Here is a 25,622-nt window from a genome sequence, read left to right on the forward strand (position 1 = left end):
CTTCCAGCTGAGCTCAATCACTTCTGTGAGCATCCTGATCACAAGTGTTTTGAACTCTGCATCTGATATGCTGGCTATCTCCTCATCGCTTAGTTCTTTTTCTGGAGTTTTGGTCTGTTCTTTCATCTTGGCCATATTTCTGTGTCTTGGCATGCCTGTTATGTCTTAAGGGGAAGAAACTTAGGTGTTCACCAGGGTGGGGCAACCCTCTTAGCTGTGTTGTAGTTCTATACCTGGGGGAGGGGTCCAAGAGGGAATAATGCTCCTTGCTTTCAGTCACTTCCTTCACTACCCACAAGCAAATTGGGCCCTTTCAGGTGCTGATTCTACCATGGGTGGGCTTGTGTACATTCTAGGACCCTGTGTGTGTCTCTAGTGGACTCTCCTGTGAGACTGGGAGTTTCTCATGCCACCACAACCCACACAGATTTTTACAGCAAGAGGTTTTTGAGTCTTTACTTTCCTGTGCTGAAACCCTGTGTTTCGCAGTCTGTTTTGTTCCCCAGTTGTTCCTCCCAGTTTATTACCCTGTGAATGTGGGACTGCCAATCCGCCAGCTACCACCTCACCTGCCCTAGTCCTCCAGCTGCTGCCTTGCCACACATCCTATCTTCCCCCCATCTCCAATCCTTCTACAAGTCTGAGTGAATATTTCTTTAACTGCTTGGTTGTTTGAGTTCCATGTAGTTTGATTTTCTGGCACTTCTGGTTGTTTATTGTTTTTAAATTGGTTGTTATCCTTTGGTTGTACGAGGAAGTGAAGCATTTCTACCTATGCCTCCATCTTGGCCAGAACTCTACACTATATATTTTTTACTGATTTTAAAATCTCTTCTTTTTTTAAATCTCAATCTTAGCATTTCTGTTAAAATCGATCACTTTGAGAAAAGCTTTGTTTGCTATTTTTGAAATAGATTCAAATTTTGCTTTAGAGAAGAGATAGGCTGTTGGAAGTTTATCCAACTTTATATAATTACTGAAAATGGGTCTAAAATTTTCTTAATATCAGAAAACATGGAAGAAATACTATGGCAACCTCTCAATTTTTATTTTTTCTCTGTGATTTAAAATGATAATATTAATTCTTTTTATTCAGTGTTAAAATATGCCATTTATGTTAAAATCTTTAATATATGAAAATCCTTGTACATCAATAAATATCAGCTGAACCCTCTAGTAGAAACACAAGCAAAAGACATCAACAGGCAATTCATAAAAGAAGAAATGCAAGTTAGCAGTGGTATTTTAAAATGTTTAACCAGAATGGTCACTTAAAAATGCAAGCTAAAACCCTGAAATATCAGGTACAATCAAAATGACTTTTTTCTTTTCTTTTTTATAAATGATGACATTAAAAGTTTTCAAGGGTTCAGAGAAATGAGCACTCTAACATACTGCTGGTAGGAGTATAAATTGTTGCAAAACATTTCAACAGTTTGGCAATACATATCCAAAGTGTTGGAAATGTTCTTAAATTTACATGCAGCAATTCCATGTTTAGAAATTTATACTAAGAGAGAGATCTGCATATAGATTTTAAATCAATGATGTCCAACATGATATTGTATATAATAGCAAGATATTGTACAAGAATTCAAAACCCAGCAGGTAGGGATTAAGTCAATGCTTATATCTATATGATAGAGGCTGAAGTTGCCATTAAAAATAATGTAGAAACTAAAAAATGAAACCCCCAAAATGGAAATAATGTAGAAACATATTAACTAATAAAGATGCTCACAAAGCATGTTATAAAACTGTATTTATTACAGGAGCTCATTTTTAGAGGCTGTCTAGTGCAGTAAGTGAAGGCACAGGCTCCTTTTGAAAAGTAAGATAGACCTGAAGAGTGAAGGCTCATCTATTAACTATCCCTGCAGTTTGGGGCAACCTGCTTAACCTCTCTAAGTGTCAGTTCTCTCAACTGTACATTAGAAATAATAACACCTACTTTGAAAGATACTATGACTATTCATAAAGGGACCTACATAAGTTAAAGTACAATTCATGTCTATTTTTAGACATTAAGTGCCCATGTAATACTAAAAATTGTAATACTAAAATTACAATAGACTCACAGAATCATTCTTGTCATTATTCAATGTATAATCCATTACCATCATTTTTATTTTTTGATGCTCAAATGTGGCCAGTGTGAGCCCTTTAAGTTAGTTTCTGTGTCATTTTGACATGTGTGAACACTTCCTTGCTTTCTAACAAAAGATGGTCCAAACTTACCTTGTACTTACTTTCTGTGCCATGGACCTAAAAAAAGCCAATTCTCCAAAGAGCTTTCAGTAGGAAATTCATGTATAAACCAAAGTTTGGGTAGAAAATATGCTCATTACTATTGAGGCATCATTATTTTTAAGCGTTCTCAGGGGATAGAGCAAGGATATATACACACAGAACAAAACTTTGAGATTGTATTATGTGTTTTAACATGTATGTATACTTCCTTTAGTTTATTGGATTTTAAAATACATTTTATTTATTCATTTTTAGAGAGAGGGGAAGGGAGGGAGAAAGAGAGGGAGAGAAACATTAATGTGTGGTTGCCTCTCACGTGGCCCCCACTGGGGACCTGGCCCGGAATCCAGGCATGTGCCCTGACTGGGAATTGAACCGACGACCCTTTGGTTTGCAGCCTGTGCTCAATCCACTGAGCTACACCAGCCAGGGCTAGTTTATTGTTTTTAAGCCTTATTTTCATTGTTATGGATTTTCTTATTATAGAAGGTTTAATTGTATTTCGTCAATTTGGACATGTGGTATGTTCATTATCATTAAATCTTAGAAATTTTATATTTTAGGTTTTATTTCCCCTTTCATTCAAGGCTTAAGATTTTTGAAATTTCCAGGTAGAAGGGATTTTCTGTTTTCAAATTTTTCTTACAGTTTCTAAATTCATATCACTGTAATCTGAGAATGATGTTTGTATCATTTCTACTTTATGAAACTCACTGAGATTCCTGTTGTGATCAAATATATGATCACGTTTTGTGACTGCTCTGTAAGCACTTGAGAAGAAGGTGTATTCTCTATTATCAGGGTGTTAAGTTCAAGAAATAGACATAAAATCTACAGGCATAATTCCATGATATTGTAGGTTTTGGTCGCGGACCATACAATAAAGCCAATATCTCAATAAAGCAATTGACACACTTTCTTTTGGTTTCCCTGTGCACATAAAATTTATGTTTACATTACATACACTTAATACACTAAGTGTGCAGTAGCATTATATCTAAAGAACAATATATATACCATATTTAAAAAAATACTTTATTGCTAAAAAGTGCTAACCATCATTTGAGCCTTCCATCATTTGAGTTATAATCTTTGCTGGTGGGAGCTCTTGCCTTCAATTTGTAAAAAAAAAATGCAGTATCTGAGAAGCATACTGAAGCAAAGTGCAATAAAACAAGGTATGCCTGTATCTTATTGATTCTGTTTTTTAGGACTTCTATATACTTACTAGGGTTTATGTCCATGTGACCTTTTTTGAACTGAGAGTGGTGGGTTAACATTTCCTGTTACTATATGCTTTTGCTTATTTCTCCTCGTATCTCTTGTAGTTTCTGTTTTATAAAGAATGACATTAGTTGGGATTTTTGTGCACAGATAGTCATTGCTTTTGATAGAGTATCTTCTTTGTTGTGTTTAATAGTTTTTGGCCTGAGTTCTACTTTGCCTGATACAAAGATGGCAGTGTTGCTTTCGTATTGCTCCCATTTACCTGGTAAAAAGTTTGCTTATTCTTTAATGTTTACCCATTTCCACCTCCTTTTATTTCAAGTGTGTCTCGTACAGACAACCCAGAATTTGTCTTGCTTCTTAGTTGTTTTTTAAGTTTCTTTTGTTATTTAAGAAGGTTTGTATTTTTGTTCTCCTGATTACCTTTATGATATTACCTTTTGTAATGCCCTTAGTCCCCCTTCTCCTTGCTTGACCTACTATTTGGTTTGTCACCTTCAAATTATATTCTCTGACTCTCTGTGTGACAATCAGTGACTTTATTTTATTGTACTTTTCCCTTTTCTCCCAGTTTTAGCTGCATTATCACTACTTCATCAAAATACATACAATTTACATACTGTTTTTCCATCCTTGTATCTAACTTGTTTTAATATTAAATCTACCATTAAGTACCTGTAATGTTTACCAGTAGTCCTTTGCCAAAGTTGCCCTTATCATCCTTAGTTGGATGAAGCTTGTTATCTAAACTGTAAGTCTACAAATTACAACCCCTGACCAAATCTGGTTCACTGCCTGTTTTTGTATGACCTACAAGCTAAGGATGACTTTTACATTTTTAAATGGTTGAACAAAAAAATAAAAAGAATAACGGTATTTCAGGACATTTGAAATTTTATGAAATTCAAATTTCAGCATCTATAAATAAAAATATGTTAAAATATAGTAACATTCGTTCATTTGCATACTGCCTCTGACAGCATTTGGTTGTAAGTTGAATAGCTGTAACAGAGACTGTATAGCCTGCAAAGCATGAAATATTTACTACCTGGTCCTTTACAGAAAAAGTTTGCTGACTACAATTCTAGGAGAACTTGTGAGTACAATATTCCCTGAGTTATTACATGTTTAAAACTGTTTTTCTATACCCTTCATAATTGAAAGACAACTTATTTGAATAAATTCCTTGGCTCACACTTCCTTTCTTGAATTATTTGAAAATGTTGCTTTACTTTTAGCTTGTTTCCGTCCATTGTCATGATGTATGATGCCACCCAACCTGAGTTTCTCTTCTTTATAAATGACTTCTCCCACTATAAGGCCCAGGGGATTATTATTTTTCTTTATCGTTCAAGTCTAATATTTTTCCTAGAATATAACTTGGAGTTGACTGTCTTGAATTAGTTTTTCAAAGTACTTCTGGATTTTCCCTTCAGTACTTGCAGTCAGGTCTTTCATTTCTGCAAAATCATCTTTGATCAGTTTCAAATATTAGTGCTATTTCATTGTTTAGTTTTCTTTATGAGGAACTACAATTATATATAGTCTGGATTTGTTTGCCTATCTTCTATATAGATCATTTTCTCTAATCGCTTTTACTTCTGTATTTCATTGTCTTTGCTATTGTAGTGCCTTCAATCCTTGCATCTCATTATATTTTAAAAATAATTGCTCATTATTATTCTATTAGAGTTGTCCCAATTTTTCCCCGTTTGCCTTCCTCTGCCCATACCAAACCCCGCTCCCACAGTTAATTCCCACAGGCATGGAAACAGAACTGGCTGAAAGTGACCAGAGGAGAGGGCGGAAGGGGATGGTGGTGGGAAGAAGGGGAAGGAACTAGATAAAGACCATACATGAATGACCCAGGGGCATGTCATGTTTTCAACCATTGTTCTTGGTCACCATTTAGTACAGTCTTCATTTTCAAGATGGTTCTGTCTTTTTTTTAAATGTATATCCTGGGTTCAGTCAACCCTGATTTTGCATCTTCCTCTTGCACATTTCTACTGAGTTTTAAAATTCATCATTTGAATCTCTTTTTCATATCTTGAAATGTTTGTTTAACAATAATTAAGATTGAGAGGTTTATTGCAATTTTCTTCTGCTTCGAGGGTGGTTATTTGTGGAGGTTTTTCATCAGCTGAAATGACTTGGTTTTTATTTTCTGTTTTCTTCCTATGGAACTTTGTGTTAACACTTTTTATATGCATTCTGAAATATTTTATTTTCCTGGATCAGCAAGGAGAATTGTATACAGACATGAATTAGGAATTTGGGGTGGCTTACTAGGTTACTATGTTCCACAGTTCCTATTAGAGTGCAATTTTTAAAATCAATGATAACTTTTGGATAGGGGTTTTGGTATATCCTTTAGTTTTGTGATTCACATTTATTTCTGCAGGACCCAGAAATACTACCCTTTGCTTTTTTCTTTCCCTTCAACATCAAGACTCTGAGGGATACTCCTTACAAGTCAATGCCCTCACACCTTCAAAAGTTTTGCCTTTCTAAGACTACCGACTCCAGTTTTGTGTGCTTTAATATTCTTTTCAAATTCCTTTAGCCAGTATTCTCAAGTGCCACATCTGAAATCTGTTCTTAGTATCTGTCTACCAACGGTGGGACTTCTTTTTAATGGGAATTTTATTTGATCACTTCTGGCATCACTAGAACCCAGCTCCTGTATACACATATTTTTTATTTAGTCTTTTTTGACTATTGGCTCTGGCTTGGGCTATAGAGCTAGTTCTGATTCTTTTGGTGTTCGTTTCTCTACTTATGTGTAATTTGAAGTGTGTAGAATTCTGTCCCCTAGTTATTCTATTGAAGTGGGTTATATGTGGTTTCATTTGCTCTCCTTGTTGATTTAAATTTCTTTTGGGAGGATGGTATGGAGAGATGTGGATTGAAGGGGCCAAAGTTATTCTATGGGAACTCAGAACATCTATTTTTACATTTATACAATATACATGCAGGCACATACACCTGAACATTTTGTAGTTGGTACTTAGAGGATATTCATTTGAAGTTAGTCTCTAATGATAGGGATGTGTTATAATTTTACCTGCCCAGTGTTCTTGAAGAATGTATGTATACATCCCAAGCATGTATGAGATGGTTGGTCAAGGTTAGAACTACCATTTGTAACTGTGAACAGGGCCAGATTTACTAAAAAGGTGATTATGTTGTGTCTTCAGGTGTCTTTGTCTGTCCTTTATGTAATTCCTCCTCCTAAACTTCTTTTTATTTTAGCAATAATTACTTTAACTTTTTATTGTTGCTCAAGTACAGTTGTCTCCATTCCCACCCCACCCCAGCCATCCCCACCACCCACCCCTGATCCCACCCCTCTTGGTTTTCTAATAATAGGAAATTCCTAATGAATTCATCATTTCTTTGGCTTAAAATAGTGGTTGGTGATGGTAAACATATTCCAACTTCTGAGGAAATAACTGCAGAATCTAGACTGAAACAGGAAAGAATGTTTTGTTGCATTTGATTACTTACATTTTCCATGGGTCTGGGACAGGGAAGTGATAACATTAACGTTTGATATTTCCCATTCTTGGCTTAGGATTCTGTCTTCACTTATAATACAAGTAATCTTTCTTTGTCACAGCCATTTCTACTGTGATGTGAATTATCTTATTACAAGGGTTGCAAGCTTCAGTGTCTACCCAGAAGGAAGGCAGATAATGTAAAAAAGTGAAGATGATGGGATGGGTACACTGATGGACTGAAGAGTTCATGGCCCTCTTGGGAGAAGCCCCTATCTAGCTCCAGTCACTGGTTGTCATATTATTTTTTGCTACATGAAAGACTACAGCAATGCCTGGCACATAGGCACTCAATATATGTGTGGACAAAGGGGTGAATGCAGGTGTGGGTATGCCAGATCTTCATATGTTTCAAAAGAGACTAGAAGTTTTATGTCAACCAGAGATTTTTACAGAAAATCTCTAGACAAGCTTGTAAATTAGTTCACAACATTTAACAAGTTCTATGTGTGCCAAGCAAAATCTGTCCTAGTTCATCAGATTCACTTCTGAGTTTTACGTTTCTTTAGGGAGTAGGAGGCAGAACTAGGTTCCTGATCTTGGGGATAGAGCAAATTGGGAGATTGAGACTGTGAGCTTTGGTTATGAAAAAGAACAGAAGTAAAAGTATAAAGGAGGGACTGAGCCCATGACTTTGGTCTCATTAGCAGGAATGCTTCTGTGATAGTGAGTTACTATATATTTTTGTTTCTTTCCTAGTTATACAAATCACACACACAAAAACACATATACTATTTTTTTATCAAAACAGGACTATATTCATCAGCTTGTGATATATGCTAAGTAATTAATTCTGTTTGTTTTGGACCGAAAGACATACTACTATGGGCCTCTATAAACTCATTTTTTGAAAGTATATTTATACATTTAATCTTGATTGCCCAATGAGTCTTTTATTTTTTAAACTTAGTTTTTCCCCCTCTGTTGATGGGTTATTATCTCTGCATTTTATATATCATTGATTCAAATGATTAAATTCATGGCTACCAGCAAGGAGAGCTATGCTGGCTAATTCACAGGAAGAATTTGGTAGGGGAAACCAAAGTAAAATCAACAACAAAAAATGCATGCAGCAGACAGGAACAGAAACCAAAGATACTAATAGTTTGTTTGGGTTTTGTTCTATCTTGGAACAGGCTGTGTTTTAGGCATGACAAAGAAATGATCTATTTGTACCATCTGGCTTTCAAATACTCCCACAGCCTTCTATGTTGGTAAATCTTAACTAGTGCCATCTCTGCAAGATCCTACATGATAATTCTTGAGCATTTGCTATGATAGCCTGGAGCAGTGCTGAGCATGTGCAGAGTTTACAACATTTTCCCACTGGCATAAACTCTTTACCTCCCTCCCAAGCCAAACAGTTAGACTAGATTTAAAACGTCATCTGACCATGCAATTACTTATGGACTTATGAGACTACCTTTACTAACAATGTAAAAAATGTAATACTTCTTGACTCTCAGCTAGGCGGTGGGGAAACTATTGAAGTTTTGATAGCTTCAGAGGATCTGGATTCATCTGGATTCTATGAGTGGAGATAGCATATGATCTTTAACTAAAACATTCCATTTAAAAAATTTCCACTCTCTTTAGTAGCACAGCATACTAGATCCTAATTTCTGGACAGCTCTCATTCTCTCTCATGCATTGTGCAACTAGTATTAGCTTGGTTGCTTGTTATGAGTAAAATTCAAAATCTGATATCTATTTATGTAATATTATTTTAAATTTAGCTCCACAATTTTGTTAGTTAATTATGCAAAGTATATGGAGATTTAGTGTGCAGAAAATATACCATGTAGTGTTTGCCATATTTAATATCTATGTTTAATCAAAATTAAAGTTTAAGATCAAGGGGAATCTAGGTTCTTCCTTCAGTGAACAAAGGTCAACATTGAATTAAGAACCTGGTCTACACCTCAAGCTGCAGGGCTATTTGATTTGGTGAAACCTATGAATATCAAAAAACAAAATTTGCCTCTTCAGTACCAGGTAGTAAAACAGCACAGATTGCTTACTGCCATAATCACATTTGTATTCATTTTTGGCCACAGCCACAACTAGTGTATCTGAGAGCTCAGCAACCTCCTGTGATATTCTACGTGCATATGCTAGCCTTCAGTTTCTTGATCAGGACACAAAACTCACTTAGTAAAGAAATGAAATGGAATGAAGAGTTCTCTATAAATCATCACATCTTTTCTTCCAGTTAAGGATTTCCTGTTTCACATTCAACCTGACAATCAGACATTTGGGGCTCTCATGGTTAGTAATCGCTCTAGAAGTTCACTATACTATGTTATGTAAGGTCTGCATTGACTAGATTGGCAATGCTATGATGAGGTTTTTTTTTATTTTATATCCTCACCCAAGGACATTTTTCCATTGCTTTTAGAGAGAGGAAAGAGAGGAAAGGAGAGACAGAAACATAGATGCAAGAGAGAAGGATCAATTGGTTGCCTCCTGTACATCCCCAGACTGGGGATCGAGGCTATAACCTAGGTATGGCCTTTAATGAGGAATCAAACCTGCAACTTTTTGGTCACAGGACAATGCACTAACCAACAAAGCCACACCAGCCAGGGCTATGATGAGGATTTTTTAAAAAGATTTTATTTATGTATTTTCAGAGAGAGGGGAAGGGAGGAAGAAAGAGAGGGAGAGAAACATCAATGTGTGGTTGCCTCTTGTGTGCCCCCTACTGGGGACCTGGCCTGTGACCCAGGCATGTGCCCTGACTAGGAATCAAACTAGCGACTCTTTGGTTTGCAGGCTGGCACTCAATCCACTGAACCACCCCAAGCAGGGCACTATGATGAAGTTTTGATCAGCAGAAAATTATAGTGGGTAATCTTGGATTCTTTCAATTTGTTCATTATTACTACACAGAGATGAATAAGAACCCCAAGGAAGGAGATCCTGAAAAAACATACTGTGATCTGGGATTCCACATAGGTCCTTCCCATGGTGAAGGATCTAATATAATGTAGTGCTTTCATTGAAATATTATCTATACTTTGGTGGAATTGTGAATCTACCCAGGGATGACCTCCTTGGGGGATATACCTGGCCAAGAATCTAGTCTTCCCTGAGCAAATGATTCATCTGCAAAGAACTCCTTTATGTTCCTTAATTAGGTCTAAAATACATAGGGGAACCACATTTTTGTGCTCTGAGTTAAATCTAAAGTTCTGATATACTACCCGCTGACCATCTAATCCCAGCCATTCTGTTTGCTTACAGTAATAACTACCCTACAACATCATTAGCATCTCTGGACACCTGGAACCATCTCTTATTTCTACTGCCATCAGCTTCCTCCCCCTACTGTCTTTCCCTACTATGTTTGATTATGTGGCTCATCACTTAAAAACGTTATCATCAGCAACTATAATTTCCTTATCCTTTTTGTCCTTTTGCTGCACTTTCCCTGAAAGCTCCACTTTGGTGCAAACAAAAAATAGTCCTTATTTCACTTAATTGCTCTGCTTGAAACACACCATGTATTAGGTCTCCCTACCTCAGTCCTTTACAAATATCTCAGTCTCAGAGCCTCTTTATGCTCTTAAAAATTACTGAGGATATCACAGAGATTTTAGTGATGTAGATTACACCTATCAATATTTACTGTATTAGAAATTTATATAACTTTACTAGTATTTACTTATTAATGCATTCACTAAGAACAAACCATTATATTTTAAAATAAATAACATATTTTATGATAAATAACTATATTTTACAAAGTCAAAAAATTAGTGAGAAGAGGTGCATTGTTGTATGTCTCTGAAGATCTCTTTAATGTTTGTCTGGCTTAATGGGAGACTAGCAGATTTTTGTATGTACTTTCACGTGCAATCTCTCATGATGTCACATGTTGTATGACCTCTGGAAAACAAGACTGTACACTCATGAAAGAATTATAGTGAAAAAGATAAATAATGTCTCTGTGGTATTATGAAAACAGTTTTACTTTGTAGACCCTCCAACAAGTCTTGGGGGCCCTAGTGGTCCCTAGACCACACATTGAGGAACGTTGTTCCTCTATTGCTACCATCTAATGGTTTTCTTCCAACCTTTCTAGTTGCTCCTTCTCAGTCTATTTACCAGTTTTGGTTCTCAACCTCCTTGAGTATTAGTATTCCCAGAGTTCCAGGCTTCATAGTCTTTTTGCCTTTTACTCCCACAATTTTGGTGTCCACAAAGGTAGATGCCACTAAAGTTTCAGTACCAGATATTTAATGAGGTACTAGGTACCTTGACCTGTGCATCTATTTTCATTCCTAAACCCCTTCCTTCCATAGTCTATCTTGGCTGATAACATCACCATCTACCAGTCCATAAGCCAACAAGAGCTGTTCTCTCTACTGTCGTGTCTAATCAGTGATTGAGTCAAGTGTGTTTTATCTTCTAAATTCTTCTTTTTCTTCCCAATGATATAGCACTTAATTAATTTATTTTAAAAATTTGCATTATAGTTGACATTTAACATCATTTTATATTAGTTTCAGGTATACATACAGTATGGTGTTCAGACAACTACATAATTTATGAAGTGATCCCCTGATAAATCTAGTACCCATCTGATACCATACAAATTATAGTTATTGCAATATTACTGGTTATATTCCCTATGCTGAACTTTACATCCTATGACTATTTTTTTAACTTCTTACTCCCTTCACCTTTTTCATCCAGTCCCCTAAACCTCCTCCATCCCATCTACGCTTTCTCTATTCCCGGAAGCTTATGCTCTCACTATCACTCACCTGGGCCACTATTATGGTCTCTCAATTTGTATTCAGGACTTCAATTTTATAAACCCCATCATCCTGACTCCCAACTCCAGCTTACCTGATGCCATTAGGGTGATTTTTCTAAATGTAAATCCGAGCAAATAATTCTTTTGCCCTAATGAAAGACCATAAAAAACAACCCCTCACCATTTGCTTTTGGAATAAATGATAAACTCCCTACCATAGCTTAAAGGCCTTTCATGATCTGTTCCTGCTTACTGTCTTCATTTCCTGCCATCCTTCCATGTACTCCATTTTTACTTTCTCAGGTTTTCCAATATATTTGTTTTAAACAAAACATATTGTGCCTTTCACCTCTCTATAAAGGGAATATTGCTAAGGCCCAAATGAATGTCTCCACCCTGTAAAATGTCACGCCTTAGTCGACCATGATGTTATAGTAGCCTTTCCCATTCTGGCTGTTCTGTGTGAAAATTCAGTCAGATTTCTGAAGTTTAAAGTGGCTTAACTTGCTCTCTGTTTCAAAGCCAACGCTCCAATTTAGTTTATTCATGTTCACTTCAGAGTAAGTGTAACTTAAAGGCTTATGCAATGTGGGTCTAAAATATTCATATAATATACACATATTATATGCACATATGCATAATCTGAATGAGGGAAAACTAAGTTAAACAGGAATTAAATTTCCTTTATGCAACAAAATTCAAATTACTTAATTTGAAATGAGAGATTTCTCATGGGGAAACTTTTTTTCTGAATTTGCAAGATTGATTCTTGCTGTTCTCAAATTTCTTAAGTATGTAAAGCTCCAAAATTACTAACACACTGTCCAGTCCTCTTTTACTGTGCCTTGCAGTTGATTGTTATCTATTAGACAAAGCCTTATTTTAATTTCTCCAGTAAAAAAAAAGTGCTAAATGGGAAGTACTTAGTAGGGTGACTATCTATCCATGAGACAACAAAATAATCTTAGTGCGTAGTATCCATTCCTCATTCACAAAAGAAATTCTCTCTTATTCTGTGTCTTAAATCCACACAGATGCTAAAGTTCCAAGGAAAAAATAAGTGCAGGATTTGCCTTTCATTAAAATGCCTTCATTTTTACCAATAGGTGCTAATTATAGCTCTGCAAATTGGTTGCACATGACACAGGTTCTTCCTGTCATTTCAGTATGTCTAATTTGGATTCAGTTTATGCTTTTATAGATGACAGGTAAAAGTGTCACTTAACATAGCAGGGATAAAACTCATGAAACACATCACACCAAAAGGTGATGTCAGATGAAAATATAAATCTGTTTTAAAGAAGAGTTCTGACAAATGCATGGGTGGCAGATTTATAATTAGACTGAAATTATACCACCATTTTCCAGATCTCTGCTTAGAGAGATAGCTAGAAAGTTGGTAAATTCATGGGTAGGAGGCAAAGTCAATGCAGATGCAGAAATTGTCATCATTATCATGAATGGGTCCATAAGAGTAAACTAGAAGTAGTAATAAGTATTAAACATGACACAAAAAGGATTGATAATGGTCTATAAGATAAAGTAAAATGCTTTCTAGCAATTTATGCTGAGTCATTTCTTGAATGTTATAAGCCATAATGCATTTTAATGAAAATGTGTTTCAACCTAGATAAGGCCTCTAGATAGAAACAGAAAATCATTTGAAGGGTCAAAACACCAAGGAAATGGGAAATTAGTAAAATAAAGGCAAAGTTGCAAATATTTTAGGCTAGGCAGAAGGAAACAACAAACCCACTAGAGGATTCCTATGAAATAGACATTCAGGCTCTGGAAGAACTATCTTAGATGACTTTGGGAAGGAGAGAAACAAAAGTAGTGCACGTTAGGATAAATTATATGCTCATTATGCTTGTCTTGGCTCAAACTAATAATCCTAATAATAATCCTGTTCCACTAATAAAAATCATTAATCTTTATTTAGATTGCTAAGCAATGTCCTGAATGTTTTACATGCTTCATTTCATTTAATTAAAAAGAAAAGCCACAATAAAGGTATTATTAGCATTCCCATTGTATAGATGAGTAAACTGAGGCATCCATGAAGTTGCTAGTAAGTGAGAGAGATAGTTTTTGGTAAGTATTATTTATCTACATTTAGTAAACTTTGTGTGAAAGGGCATTGCTTATTTAGAGTCAGAGGGGGAAACTCCACATCTAATCTCTCCTTTAAAAAATCTAAATTCTTGAATTTTTAAAATCATAGTTTGCCATATTCTATTTTATTTCTCCCCTGCCTTGTGAGGTATTTGTCCTTTCTTTGTGAGGAAGGCAAAATGAACACACTTCACTCCTCTCTTTCCATCATTTTCAGCACTTTCTTACTCCACTGTAATAACAGCCCCAGAAAGTAGGGCAACTTGGACTAGTAGAAAGGAGGCGGAGGAAAGCACTAGAATAACTATTACTCAACTTTGGTGTGGACAGTGAGGTGAAGTAGGGCCTTTGTCCCCTTGAACAGTTTTATCCCTAAACTTTCGATCAAAGAATTGGCCTCGATATTCTCTCTTTGAATTCTGTATTAATATCCATTCTGGTCAACTTTCTACATGGGGGCTATATTGCATGTCATGGCAAGGAGATTTACAGGCTAATTTCATCTGTAGAATTTTGACACTGCCCACATCCCCTAAAGGTGGTATGGATTGCTACTAATTTCATGGCAAATGAAAAGGAACATTGATGTGATTAACTGATGACACTGAGTTTGAGAGCCAGAAATTCCTACTCCCCAAGTCATTTATTTGAACAGCCCACTTGATCCCCAGCACAATGTATTCCTGTGAGTTTCTATTGCTTCTTACACAAACTGCTGACTATAGAGAAACTTGATCAAAACATCAAAGATTACCAGAGAAGCCGTGTTTGTGCCCTTCACAGCCATTGATGAAGTATCTTAACCTCGCCTTCTCTTGATGCCTTGCATATGGTCATCTGTCTTCCTGACTACTATTTCATATGGCTTATTTGTAAATTCAAGCAAATGTGCTTCCACCTGGCACTGATACATCACTGATGCCAAAATATCACAGAGTATGAAGAATAAGGACATATTTTTTGATTCAGATGGAAAATATTACAGATTTATGGGGAAGTGATAACAATAGCCATTCTATGGTATCTTCATATAATCAGTATCTTTCCATGCCTCCCTTCACCAAATTTTATGACCTCAAAACTTATTCAAAGGAATATTTTCTCGCTGACCCAAAAGGTATAGTGGGGTAGGTGTGGGGATGGGGCTGGTTGCTTAAACAATGCAGCTCTGACTTTTCATGTGCTGGATTTCCACTGCTTTCCAATGACCACTTACAGAGCCATAATGCACAGCATGTCTATTGATGTCCCATTGATATCGATGCGATTTTCCCTAGTGGAATGAGGGCAGCACAGCATACAGCCATTAGTATCTAAAGGTTATGTATAATGGATAATAGAGAAAAATGAAATAGCAGAAAGGAATCTGCACAGGAAACAGAAGCAGTAAATAGTTCCAGTGAAAGATTTTACTTGGGTTATACAACAACTGCAAAGGAGGATTGAAAAAAATAAAAACAATAACTCTTACAGATTCAGCAAGAGTTGAGAATTAAATTGTTTCATATTTTGAAATACAATACTTTTCAAAATTTCAAGCACAGAAAGCCATTTAAAAGTCATCTTATCTTGTATGTTACAATTTTTATGTGATATCTTTCACCTAAATGACTATTTATGAATTTCTTACTTTACCCTTCTGAGGTGGTCAGCAATAAGGCACAGATTGGGTAAATGAAGGAAGAGATTTTAACCGATTTTTCCAAAGTCCCATAATGTCCATTTCATGACAGAACTCACAGCAAAATTACAGTGTTTGCCATTAACATCTCCTCATGTTGAACCCATTTGACCTACTCTGCTAGCATTTAGCCTTATATTTCTGTGTCTAAAGTATCTTATAGTAAATGATTTCAACAAATGTCTCTCACCAATCAACAAATCTTACTTGTACTCCCGATTGCAATGGATGACCTGGGAAATATAACACAATTTGTAATGTATTAAGAAAAAAATGGTGGATTTATTTAGTAGACTGAGAAGTAAATGAGCTGCAGAGCTCACTGCAGTCCTAGAGGGGCCACAAGGCTTAGTGTTCAGGAGAATGTGACTAGAGTCAGCTGGCTCTGGCTTGAAGCTCAGAATCCCCACTTTTTAGTGCCATGACCTCTGACCTTCAATGTGACATCTATATGATCTTGTACCTTTATACTGTGGTTGAGTTTCCTCACATACAAAATATATTTAATACTGATAGCTACCCTTAAGGATTGTTGTGAGAATTAAAGGAGATAATACAAGTAAAGTGCTTAGCATAATTCAGTTTTTTGAATAAATTTTTACTAATAGGATTCTTATGTATCAAGCAGTGTTCTTGGTGCTGGGGTACAGCCATGAATTAACAAAACAGTTAATTCTGACAACCAGTGAATTTTAGTAGTGAACAATAATTATAAAAATGATAATGGTAAAAACAATAATTACATTTAACATTTATAGCACAAATATTATATTCTTGGCACTATGGCAAGCGCTTTAGTTTTTATCAATTCATTTAATTGCCATAACAACCCTATACTTAAACCTCTTTTAGGTCCTTTTTATAGTTGAGGAAGTTGAGGCCTTAAAAGATTAAATAATGTGCTCAAGGTAACCTGCCAAATAAGTGGCAGAGGTCAGAAAAATCCATGATTATAAGTAACTATGACACTATATAGCCCTGCTGTCATGATAAATTTATCTGCCATTGTTTACCCTATAAAAAGGCAGGGTAATGAAATGAATCCATATATAACCAAGTTAAACAGGTTTCACAGTATATAATACAATTTTTGATGCAAGAGTGGCCATTATAATAAAGTTAAATTGAAACACAGGTTTGAGCACAGTATAAAGCTATTGATAAAGAGCTTGCTATTACCTGGATTTGTTTATACTTGGGGTTATGTCTTGGATCTCAAACATTTTCTTTCTATATAGTAAAAGTTAATAGAAGATAACATATAATTGTTTGTCTCAAAATTGAACAAGAACATTTTATAGGCCTCTAATCTAAACTTTTCAAATATCTGCTTGTATTAAATGGTTCCATATTAAAATCATGTTTGCACTACAGTACTTTCGCATTGCCCACCTCCATTCATTCAGCATTATTTCTAATTACAGTTATTACAAAACAAATAAATAAACATGTTGGGTTATCCTGAAATGTGAGATAAAAGACACATTTTGTATATTATATGGTGATATTATCCACATTTAATAGATGCATTGTTCAAAGAAATTCAGACTGTATGATAAAAACATAAGACCTAATCATGAACAGCAATATAGGCCACAATGCTCTCCTGTTGACATTATCAATGGCTTCTCTACAGCCTGTATCTGTTTATTTACTCACCATACCTGGTCCTATGACTCCTTTAACAACTGACTATGTGAACTTGTTTATTGTTCACATTTTGAATAAATCAGAATCAACCAAACTTAGTTTATTATATGTAGTTATAAGAAAATCTAAATCCCTTTTGATTGGCCTCTCAGAATCATACTCATTATATTTTTGTGGGTAATTCTGCTTCAATTAGGAAATCGGGTTAAACTTGAAGAGAAGTTATTAGTGACATACCTGGATAGAATTATTTTTTCCTATCATGATATTCTATTCATTCTAGGAATAGCACTTCCACCAAATACATGTTTCTTAAGTTAATTTACATTTTAGACTGCAGAACCACTGGAGCAAGGAAATTAATGTTCAGTCAAAATAAAATGCCATCCAGAAAAATCAATACCATTTGCTATCAAGTGAGGGTGCCTTTAATCAGGGTGACTGAAGAGCAACAATATTTTTCTTAAAAGTAAAAAGAGTGCCTCACGACCGGTTTCTCCTTTACTTTCCCAAACACAGTAACCACACAGTTTTGCAGCCATTTATCTTCTAGAAATAAGAATACATTTTTAATAGTCCCAGTGTACAACTCTGAATCCTTAGAAAGAAATTAGGTACTGGATTTTCTGATAGCTTCCAAATAACGACTACTTTAATGAAATTGCTACCTGAAAATTCAGTAGCACTATTATTATTTAACTATAATTTAAGAAGCTATTGTAGATTGGTACTTATGACTTCTAATGAGAAAACCATAACAACCTTTTAATTGAAGGGAGAATGGTTAACTACAGTAATTGCAATCAATAAGATTGTGTTAGCAGTATAAATATTTCTTTTCAAAGAGCATTCCATACTCTCCTTAGCAGTATTTAAGGTTTGAAAGTATAAAAAAACTAATTAGAAATCCATTTGTTATTTATAATACTAAGCCTTGGTTCAAATTTGTAGAATCCAGAGTTGAGAGAGAACTACTACCTCATACCAAAAACAAAACAAGACTTTGATTAAGAAGAAACATGAGGCATAGCAAAGAGGGCTTACCGATCACATAGGCTAGTAACAAGGCCAAAGTCACGGTGATTGCAGTGGCGCTCAAGGCTGTGCACTTCCAATTGCAGCACCTGTAAGGTTTGTTAAAAGTAAAGGCAGGTCTGGAGAAGGTGCTTCTAGGAAGTGGCCTGGGAGGGGGTGAGTACACGGTATTGGACGTCAGAGGGTAGTTCTGACTGGCTGCACTGAAGATAGCGGAGGAACCAGATCCATGTTTGAACAGGAAATGTCTGTGAAAAGGAAAGAAAAATTTGGGCTTTTATCAATGTAGTTGCTACAAAAAAAAATCTCCACTAATTTCAATCAGACTTTGACAAAATTCAGGGGAACTTGGAGGGGCTCGACACTATTCCTATTCAAGTTCCTAAGAGTGAACTTCAAATTGCCCTTTGCATTTGTCTCCCTCTTGGTTTCTTATTCAGACCTTTAAGAGGAAGAATGAGGTTCTCTCTGTTTCCTGCCTTGCTGGCTAGTGAATTTCTCACACTCTGAGGGGTAACCTCCCATATTTGATGTTATTTTCTATACTGCTACTTTTCATTGTGATATCATTTTCATTTTCATATGATACTTGAGAGTTGATTCAAAAACAGAAGTATCATCAGGCATTTGGTAATTGGAACGACCTAGAAATGAATATTTTATTTAGAAACTAGATTGTACAGACATATTTTCACCCAATATTTTATTATAAGATTGTCAAACAGACAAGTTGAAAAAAATTTTAAGATTAACAAATATATACTCACCAAGTAGATTCAACACTGAACATTTGACTATACCCATTTTATCACATATCGATCCATCTTTCCATTCCTATCTTCATCCTTCAGTCCATCTTAGTTTCTAAGCATTTTAAAGTTGTATACATCAGTACACTTCCTTTCACATATTTCATCTTGCATATTATTATCAAGAGTTTAATATATTTATAGATTTTTTAAATGTAGAATTTATACGTGATGAGTTTGGCTTTTTTAGATTCCCACATATAAGTGATATCATATACTATTCATCTTACTCTAACTTATCTCAGCATGATGTGCCTAAGGTACATCCGTGAATTTGTAAAAACAGATAGTAGAATGGTTACGAAGGGTGGGGGGTGGGGAAATAGGAGATACATTTAAGGGCACAAACTGCAACTGTCAGATAAATAAGTCCTGGAGATATAAATGTACAGTATAGTGATTATAGACAATGTCACTATGTAATAAACATGAAATGTATTAAGAGCTAGATCACAGGTGGCAAACACAAGGCCCATGGGTTGAACCTTGTTTTATCCAGCCCGGCACCTTGTTTCTACCCGGTGGCAGCACCGAGCTCTCACTTAACTGTTAAGGAGTAGTTACATTTATACAGTCCTAACATTACATTTGGCCCTCTGAAGGCAACCATGAAGCTGATGTGGCCCCCAGTGAAAATGAGTTTGATGCCCCTGGACTATACCTTAATTATTCTCATCACGAAAAAGGAATAATTATGTGAAATAACAGGCTTTAGCTAACACTGCAATGGCAATTGCACTGCAATATGTAAATGCATCAAATCAATGTGTTGTACACCTTAAATTTACAAAATATTATACATAAATATATTTCAGTTAAAAATTGTACACTATCAGAGAGATGCAAATTACAACCACTATGAGATGCCACTTCACACCTGTGAGAATGGCCATCATAACAAATCAACAAACAAGTACTGGCGAGGTTATGGAGAAAAGGCAACCCTAGTGCACTGTTGGTGGGAATGCAGACTGGTGCAGCCACTGTGGAAAACAGTATGGAATTTCCTCAGAAAACTGAAAATGGAGTGGCCTTTCCACTGCTGGGGATTACATCTTAAGAATCCTGAAACACTAATTCAAAAGAACCTATGCACCCCAACATTCATAGCAGCATTATTTACAATAGTCAAATGCTGGAAGCAACCTACATGCCCATTAGTAAATGAGTGGGTCAAAAAACTATCATGCATTTACACAATGGCATACTACGCAGCAGAAATAAAGGAGTGGCTCCTGCCCTTTGGGACAGCATGGATGGAACTGGAGAGAGCATTATGCTAAGTGAAATAATCCAGGCAGTGAAAGACAAATACCATATGATCTCACCTATAAGTGGAACCTAATCAAAAAACAAACAAGCAAGCAAAATAGAACCAGAGACATCGAAATAAAGAACAAACTGACAGTAACCAGAGAGGAGGGTGGAGAAGGATAATGGGGGGAAAGAAGGGAAAGGGTCATCAAGAAACATGTATAAAGGACACACGGACAAAGCCAAAGGGGTAGGTTCGAGGGTGGGAGGTGGAGACAGGTGGGGCGGGGGGGCATGGTGGGGGAGAAAATGGAGACAACTGTACTTGAACAATAAAAAAAACAATGGGTACAGCCATACCGATGTGCAATGTGAATAAAAGTATCATGTATGCATAAAAAATTGTACACCATAAAATGCACAAATTTTAAATGTACATTTGCTGAGATTTTGACAAGTACAATAACTTATGACACCCAAACCCCTGTGACGATACAGAACATTTCCATTACCCAGGACATCTCCTCATGCTTTTCTAAGTAAATCCCTATCCTCAACACCCAGAGGCAACCACTACCTTCCAATTTTTTTATTATGCACTAGTTTTGCCTGTCCTATAACTTCATGCTACCGTAATGTTTGAATTACTATAGGATAATTACTGATGGCTCATCATTATTGTAACATAGGTATCTCATCAATAGTAGTGATTTATTCACATGGAAAGAGTAGTCAAAAACAAATAAGTGAAAATATATTTTCTGTTGCATATACTTTACACTTACTGAGTTCTAAGTGTCACAAACTGTGCTAAACACATTATTTCAGTCTTCACTTATATGATGTAGGCTACATTATCCTCATTGTACATTTAAGGAAATAGAAGCCTAAAAAGTTTATAACTTTTGCAAATACACCTAGCAGGTAAATGACAGAGTCAAAATGCAGGCCATTCTGGCTCTAAAGTACTTAATCTAAACTACTCTATTGCACTGGCTGGGGCAGTAAAATGCACTGCTAAAGAAAGCACATTCCACCAGTTCAGAGTTCTGGCCAAAAATGGAGGTGTAAGTACAAATGCTTTGCTTCCTCACACAACCAAAAGAAGGATAACAACCAATCTAAAAACTATAAACAACTATAAGTGCCAGAAAAGCAAACTCCATGGAACTCTGACAACCAAGGAGTTAAAAAAACATTCACTGAAACAAGTAGGTGGGCAGCCGAGTGGTGGCGGACTGTGCGCCAGGGTGGGCTGGGTGAATGGGAAACCAGACTTAAAGATAACTGTAAACTACTGTGGGGGTTGCCACGGCAGGAAAAACTCCCATCTCACACAAGAGAGTTTATTGGAAGTGGGGCTAGAGAAGAGCAAGTAAGCCACATTATTCCCTCTCTGACCCCTCCCCCAAAGACAGCACCACAATGCAATAAAGAGGTATTCACCTGCCTCCCCCAGGTTAATACCTAAGGACCTGCCCCTTACAACATAACAGATGCACTGAGACAAAGAAATATGGCCCAAATGAAAGAACAGATCAAAACTCCAGAAAAAGAGCTATGTGATGAGGAGATAGCCAATCTATTTGATGCAGAGTTCAAAATATTGGTAATCAGGATGCTCACAGAACTGATTGAGCCAAGTCACAAAATGAAGGAAGAAATGAAGGCTACCCAAAGTGCAATAAAGCAAAATATACAGGGAACCAACAGTGTCAGGAAGTAAACCAGGACTCAAATGAATGATTTGGAACAAAAGGAAGAAATCCACATCCAACCAAAACAGAATGAAGAAACAAGAATTCAAATAAATGAGAAGAGGCTTAGGAAATTCTGGGACAATTTTAAACACTCTAACATCAGAATTATAGGGGTGCCAGAAGGAGAAAAACAACAGCAAGAAGTTGAAAATTTATCTAAACAAATAATGAAGGAAAATGTCTCTTATCTGGCAAAGGAAATAGACTTCCAGGAAGTCCAGGAAGCCCAGAGACTCCCAAAGAAATTGGACCCAAAGAGGAACACACCAAGGCACATCATCATTAAGTTACCCAAAATTAAAGATAAAGACAGAATCTTAAAAGCAGCAAGAGAAAAGGAGGCAGTTACCTACAAAGGAGTCCCCATCAGACTGTCAGCTGATTTCTCAAAAGAAACCTTGCAGGCAAGAAGGGGCTGGAAAGAAGTATTCCAAGTCATGAAAGGCAAGGACCTCCATCCAAGATTACTCTATCCTGCAGAGCTATCATTTAGAATGGAAGGGCAGATAAATGTTTCCCAGATAAGGTCAAGTTAAAGGAGTTCATCATCACCAAACCCTTATTATGTGAAATGTTAAGGGGATTTATCTAAGAAACAAAAGATCAAAACTATGAGCAGTAAAGTGACAACAAACTCACAACTATGAAGAAATTTACCTAAAAAAAAGAAAACCAAAACTAAGCAAACAACTAGAACAGGAATAGAATCAAAGAAATGGAGATCACATGGAGAGTTTTCAATGGGGAGGGAGAGGGCAAGAATGAGGAGAGGTACAGGGAATAAGAAGCATAATTGGTAGGCATAAAATAGATGGGGAGAGGTAAAAAATGGTAGAGGAAACAGAGAAGTCATGGAACTTATATGTACAACCCATGGACGTGAACTAAGGGGGGAATGCTGGAGGGTTGGTGGGTGCAAGGTGGAGGGGAGATAAAGGGGGGAAATTGGGAAAACTGTAATAGCATCATCAATAAAGTATACTTAAAAAAAGAAAGCACATTCCAGTGATGCATTTTAATGCTCTACAACACAAAGTCCTTCAACTAAGCAAGGAGCCACCTTCACCTTGTACATGTGATATATGCCGCAAAGCATAAATCATTAAGATTATTTAAAGACTGACTTCTAGCTTCCATTTATAAAGAACAAAAGCACACACAATGTCTGTCTGGAAAAAATCCAGCCATTATTAATATAACAAGAACCGTTTGCATGACATTGATGGAACCTGGCAGCCAAGGAGAGTGGACTGGAATGCACATGTGTGAACAATGACAACTTCACTGTATTAGTCAGTGGGGGCGGTACATGCCATTAAATGAACATGTGTACTGTGTAGCCACCCCATTCAAAATGACTGAGCGAGTAGAGCAATGAATCTGTATCAAATTTTGCATTACGCTTGAACATTCCTCTGTGGAAACTATTTGGATGACTCAGAAGGCCACAGCTATGGGTAAGTGGTGATTGGCAGCTTTATCACAACAATGTACACGCTCATGCATCACATCTCATGCAGAGTTTTTTTTGCAAAACATGAAATCACCCAGGCAACTTAGCCATGCTACAGCTCAGATTTGGCGCCCTGCAACTTCTGGCTTTTCCCAAAACTAAAACCACCTTTGAAAGGGAAGAGATTTCAGAAGAATATTGATGAGATTCAGGTGAACACAATGGGGCAGCTGATGGAGATTGAGAGAACTGTGTGAGGCCCCAAGGTGCCTACTTTGAAGGGGACTGAGACATTATTGTCCTTTGTACAATGTTTCTTGCATCTTGTATCTTATTCAATAAATGTCTCTATTTTCCATATTATGTGGCTGGATACCTTCTGGACAGACCTCATATATGATTCTCACATTGCAATGGTGACCATGAGAGTCCCACATTAGTAGAATACTATACAACCATTACAGACAGTGTTGTAAAACAATATCTATTCACTAGAAATAGCCCTTACAGATATCACCAAGTGAAGTAAGGTAGGCTTCAAGACAGTATGGATAACAGGATATAATTTTTAAATTAAAAGATACATATTCTCATGGAAAAGCAGTAATTTGTGTTATCTTTGCATAGGAAGGGTATTTTTTAAAGATTTTATTTATTTATTTTTAGAGAAGAGAGGGAGAAAGAGAGGAAGAGAAACAGCAATGTGTGGTTGCTTCTCAAGCGCCCCCTACTGGGGGCCTGGCCCAGAATCCAGGCATGTACCCTGACTGGGAATCAACCCAGCAGCCCTTTGGTTCACACCCTGTGCTCAATCCACTGAGCCACATCTCATAATAATAATAAGGGTGTTTTTAAAGTTTTATGTCTTAAGCTTGTATTGCTTTTGTAATTCGTATAAAAAAGAATGGAGCAAGTGAAAAAATTGCACTGGCTAACGTCAACCACATGCATAGTTGGTTCTTTTGATGTGATCACAATTTACTGAGCATCCAGAAAGTCTAGGCACCAACGTTACTACTTTATATGCATTATTTTGATCCTAATACATCTGTGAGATTGATACTATGTCCAGTCGTAGAGATGATGAATCTGAGATCAAAAGAGGTTCAGTGGGAGTAGGGTGGTGATTGTGGTTTTGTAGTTATCTTAATGATAATAAGAGGTAACATTCATTAAATGCTCATTTTTGCTAAGCATTGTTTTAAATACTTCACAATGTATTATATCGTTTAATCTTTACAAGAACCCAATTGCGTAAGTACTGCCAGACAGATGAGAAAACCCATGTAACAGAGAAGTTAGGTAGCATGTCCGTGGTCCCCACAGCTAGTAAATGGTGAAGCTGAGTTTCAAACCCAAGCAGTTTGGCTACAGAGCTATGCTCTTACCCACTACAGTACATTATACTATACTAGGGTTATGCAGTTAGTGAATACATTAAAATTTGAATCCAGGCCCATGAAGGCACAGAAGCCTGTTTGGTATTGATTTTGGCATGTGGGTTATACTGGATTGAGCTATGCTTTGGGGACTGTTCCTTTGGGACCAGTGACAAAAATGTGAGAATGATGGCTACAGAATTAGAGTTGAAAAGGATTTCAGAAATCCTCTAGTAGCCTAACACCTCAGTTTGCAATTAGGGAAACTGAGGCCCAGAAAATAAAAGTGAATTACCTAATAGTAACATAGGTAGTTTAAAGGCATTAATGAATTTGGGATTGGGGGCTTCCCAAATAGTGTATTTCCACTGTCTCCTGCTACCTGCCGACCACACTCTTCACTGGATTAGCACCAGGCTCTAATCTACCAAGTTAACTGAACCAGGCTAAACAAATACATTCTGTTCCAGCAGTACCACAAAACACATCTATTCTTCTCCAGGTCACATGTTCTTTCAGTAACCTTTAAAGACCATATTAATTATTTTGGATAAATGGGGAAGCAGTACAAAGAAGTTGCCCTTTATTTGTTAAGAACCTAAAGGAATCATTGCTGCTTCTAAAGGCACCCAAATTTATCCCCAGAATGGAGAAACACTGTATTTTGTTGAAAAAGTGGCAGAC

The 25,622-nt window shown here is 36.4% G+C and overlaps 1 protein-coding gene across 1 annotated transcript in view; it reads right to left on the reverse strand.

Annotated features, from left to right (window-relative positions):
- Nucleotides 1–25,622, reverse strand: part of TENM1 (teneurin transmembrane protein 1) — a 375,964-nt gene that overhangs the window by 324,452 nt on the left and 25,890 nt on the right. The window contains exon 2 of the mRNA XM_028522241.2: nt 18,293–18,531. Coding sequence (XP_028378042.2) covers nt 18,293–18,531 — 239 coding nt within the window. The remainder of the gene's footprint in view (nt 1–18,292; nt 18,532–25,622) is intronic.

The sequence above is a fragment of the Phyllostomus discolor genome, chromosome X (genome assembly GCF_004126475.2).
Source record: "Phyllostomus discolor isolate MPI-MPIP mPhyDis1 chromosome X, mPhyDis1.pri.v3, whole genome shotgun sequence".
Lineage (NCBI taxonomy): Eukaryota > Metazoa > Chordata > Mammalia > Chiroptera > Phyllostomidae > Phyllostomus > Phyllostomus discolor.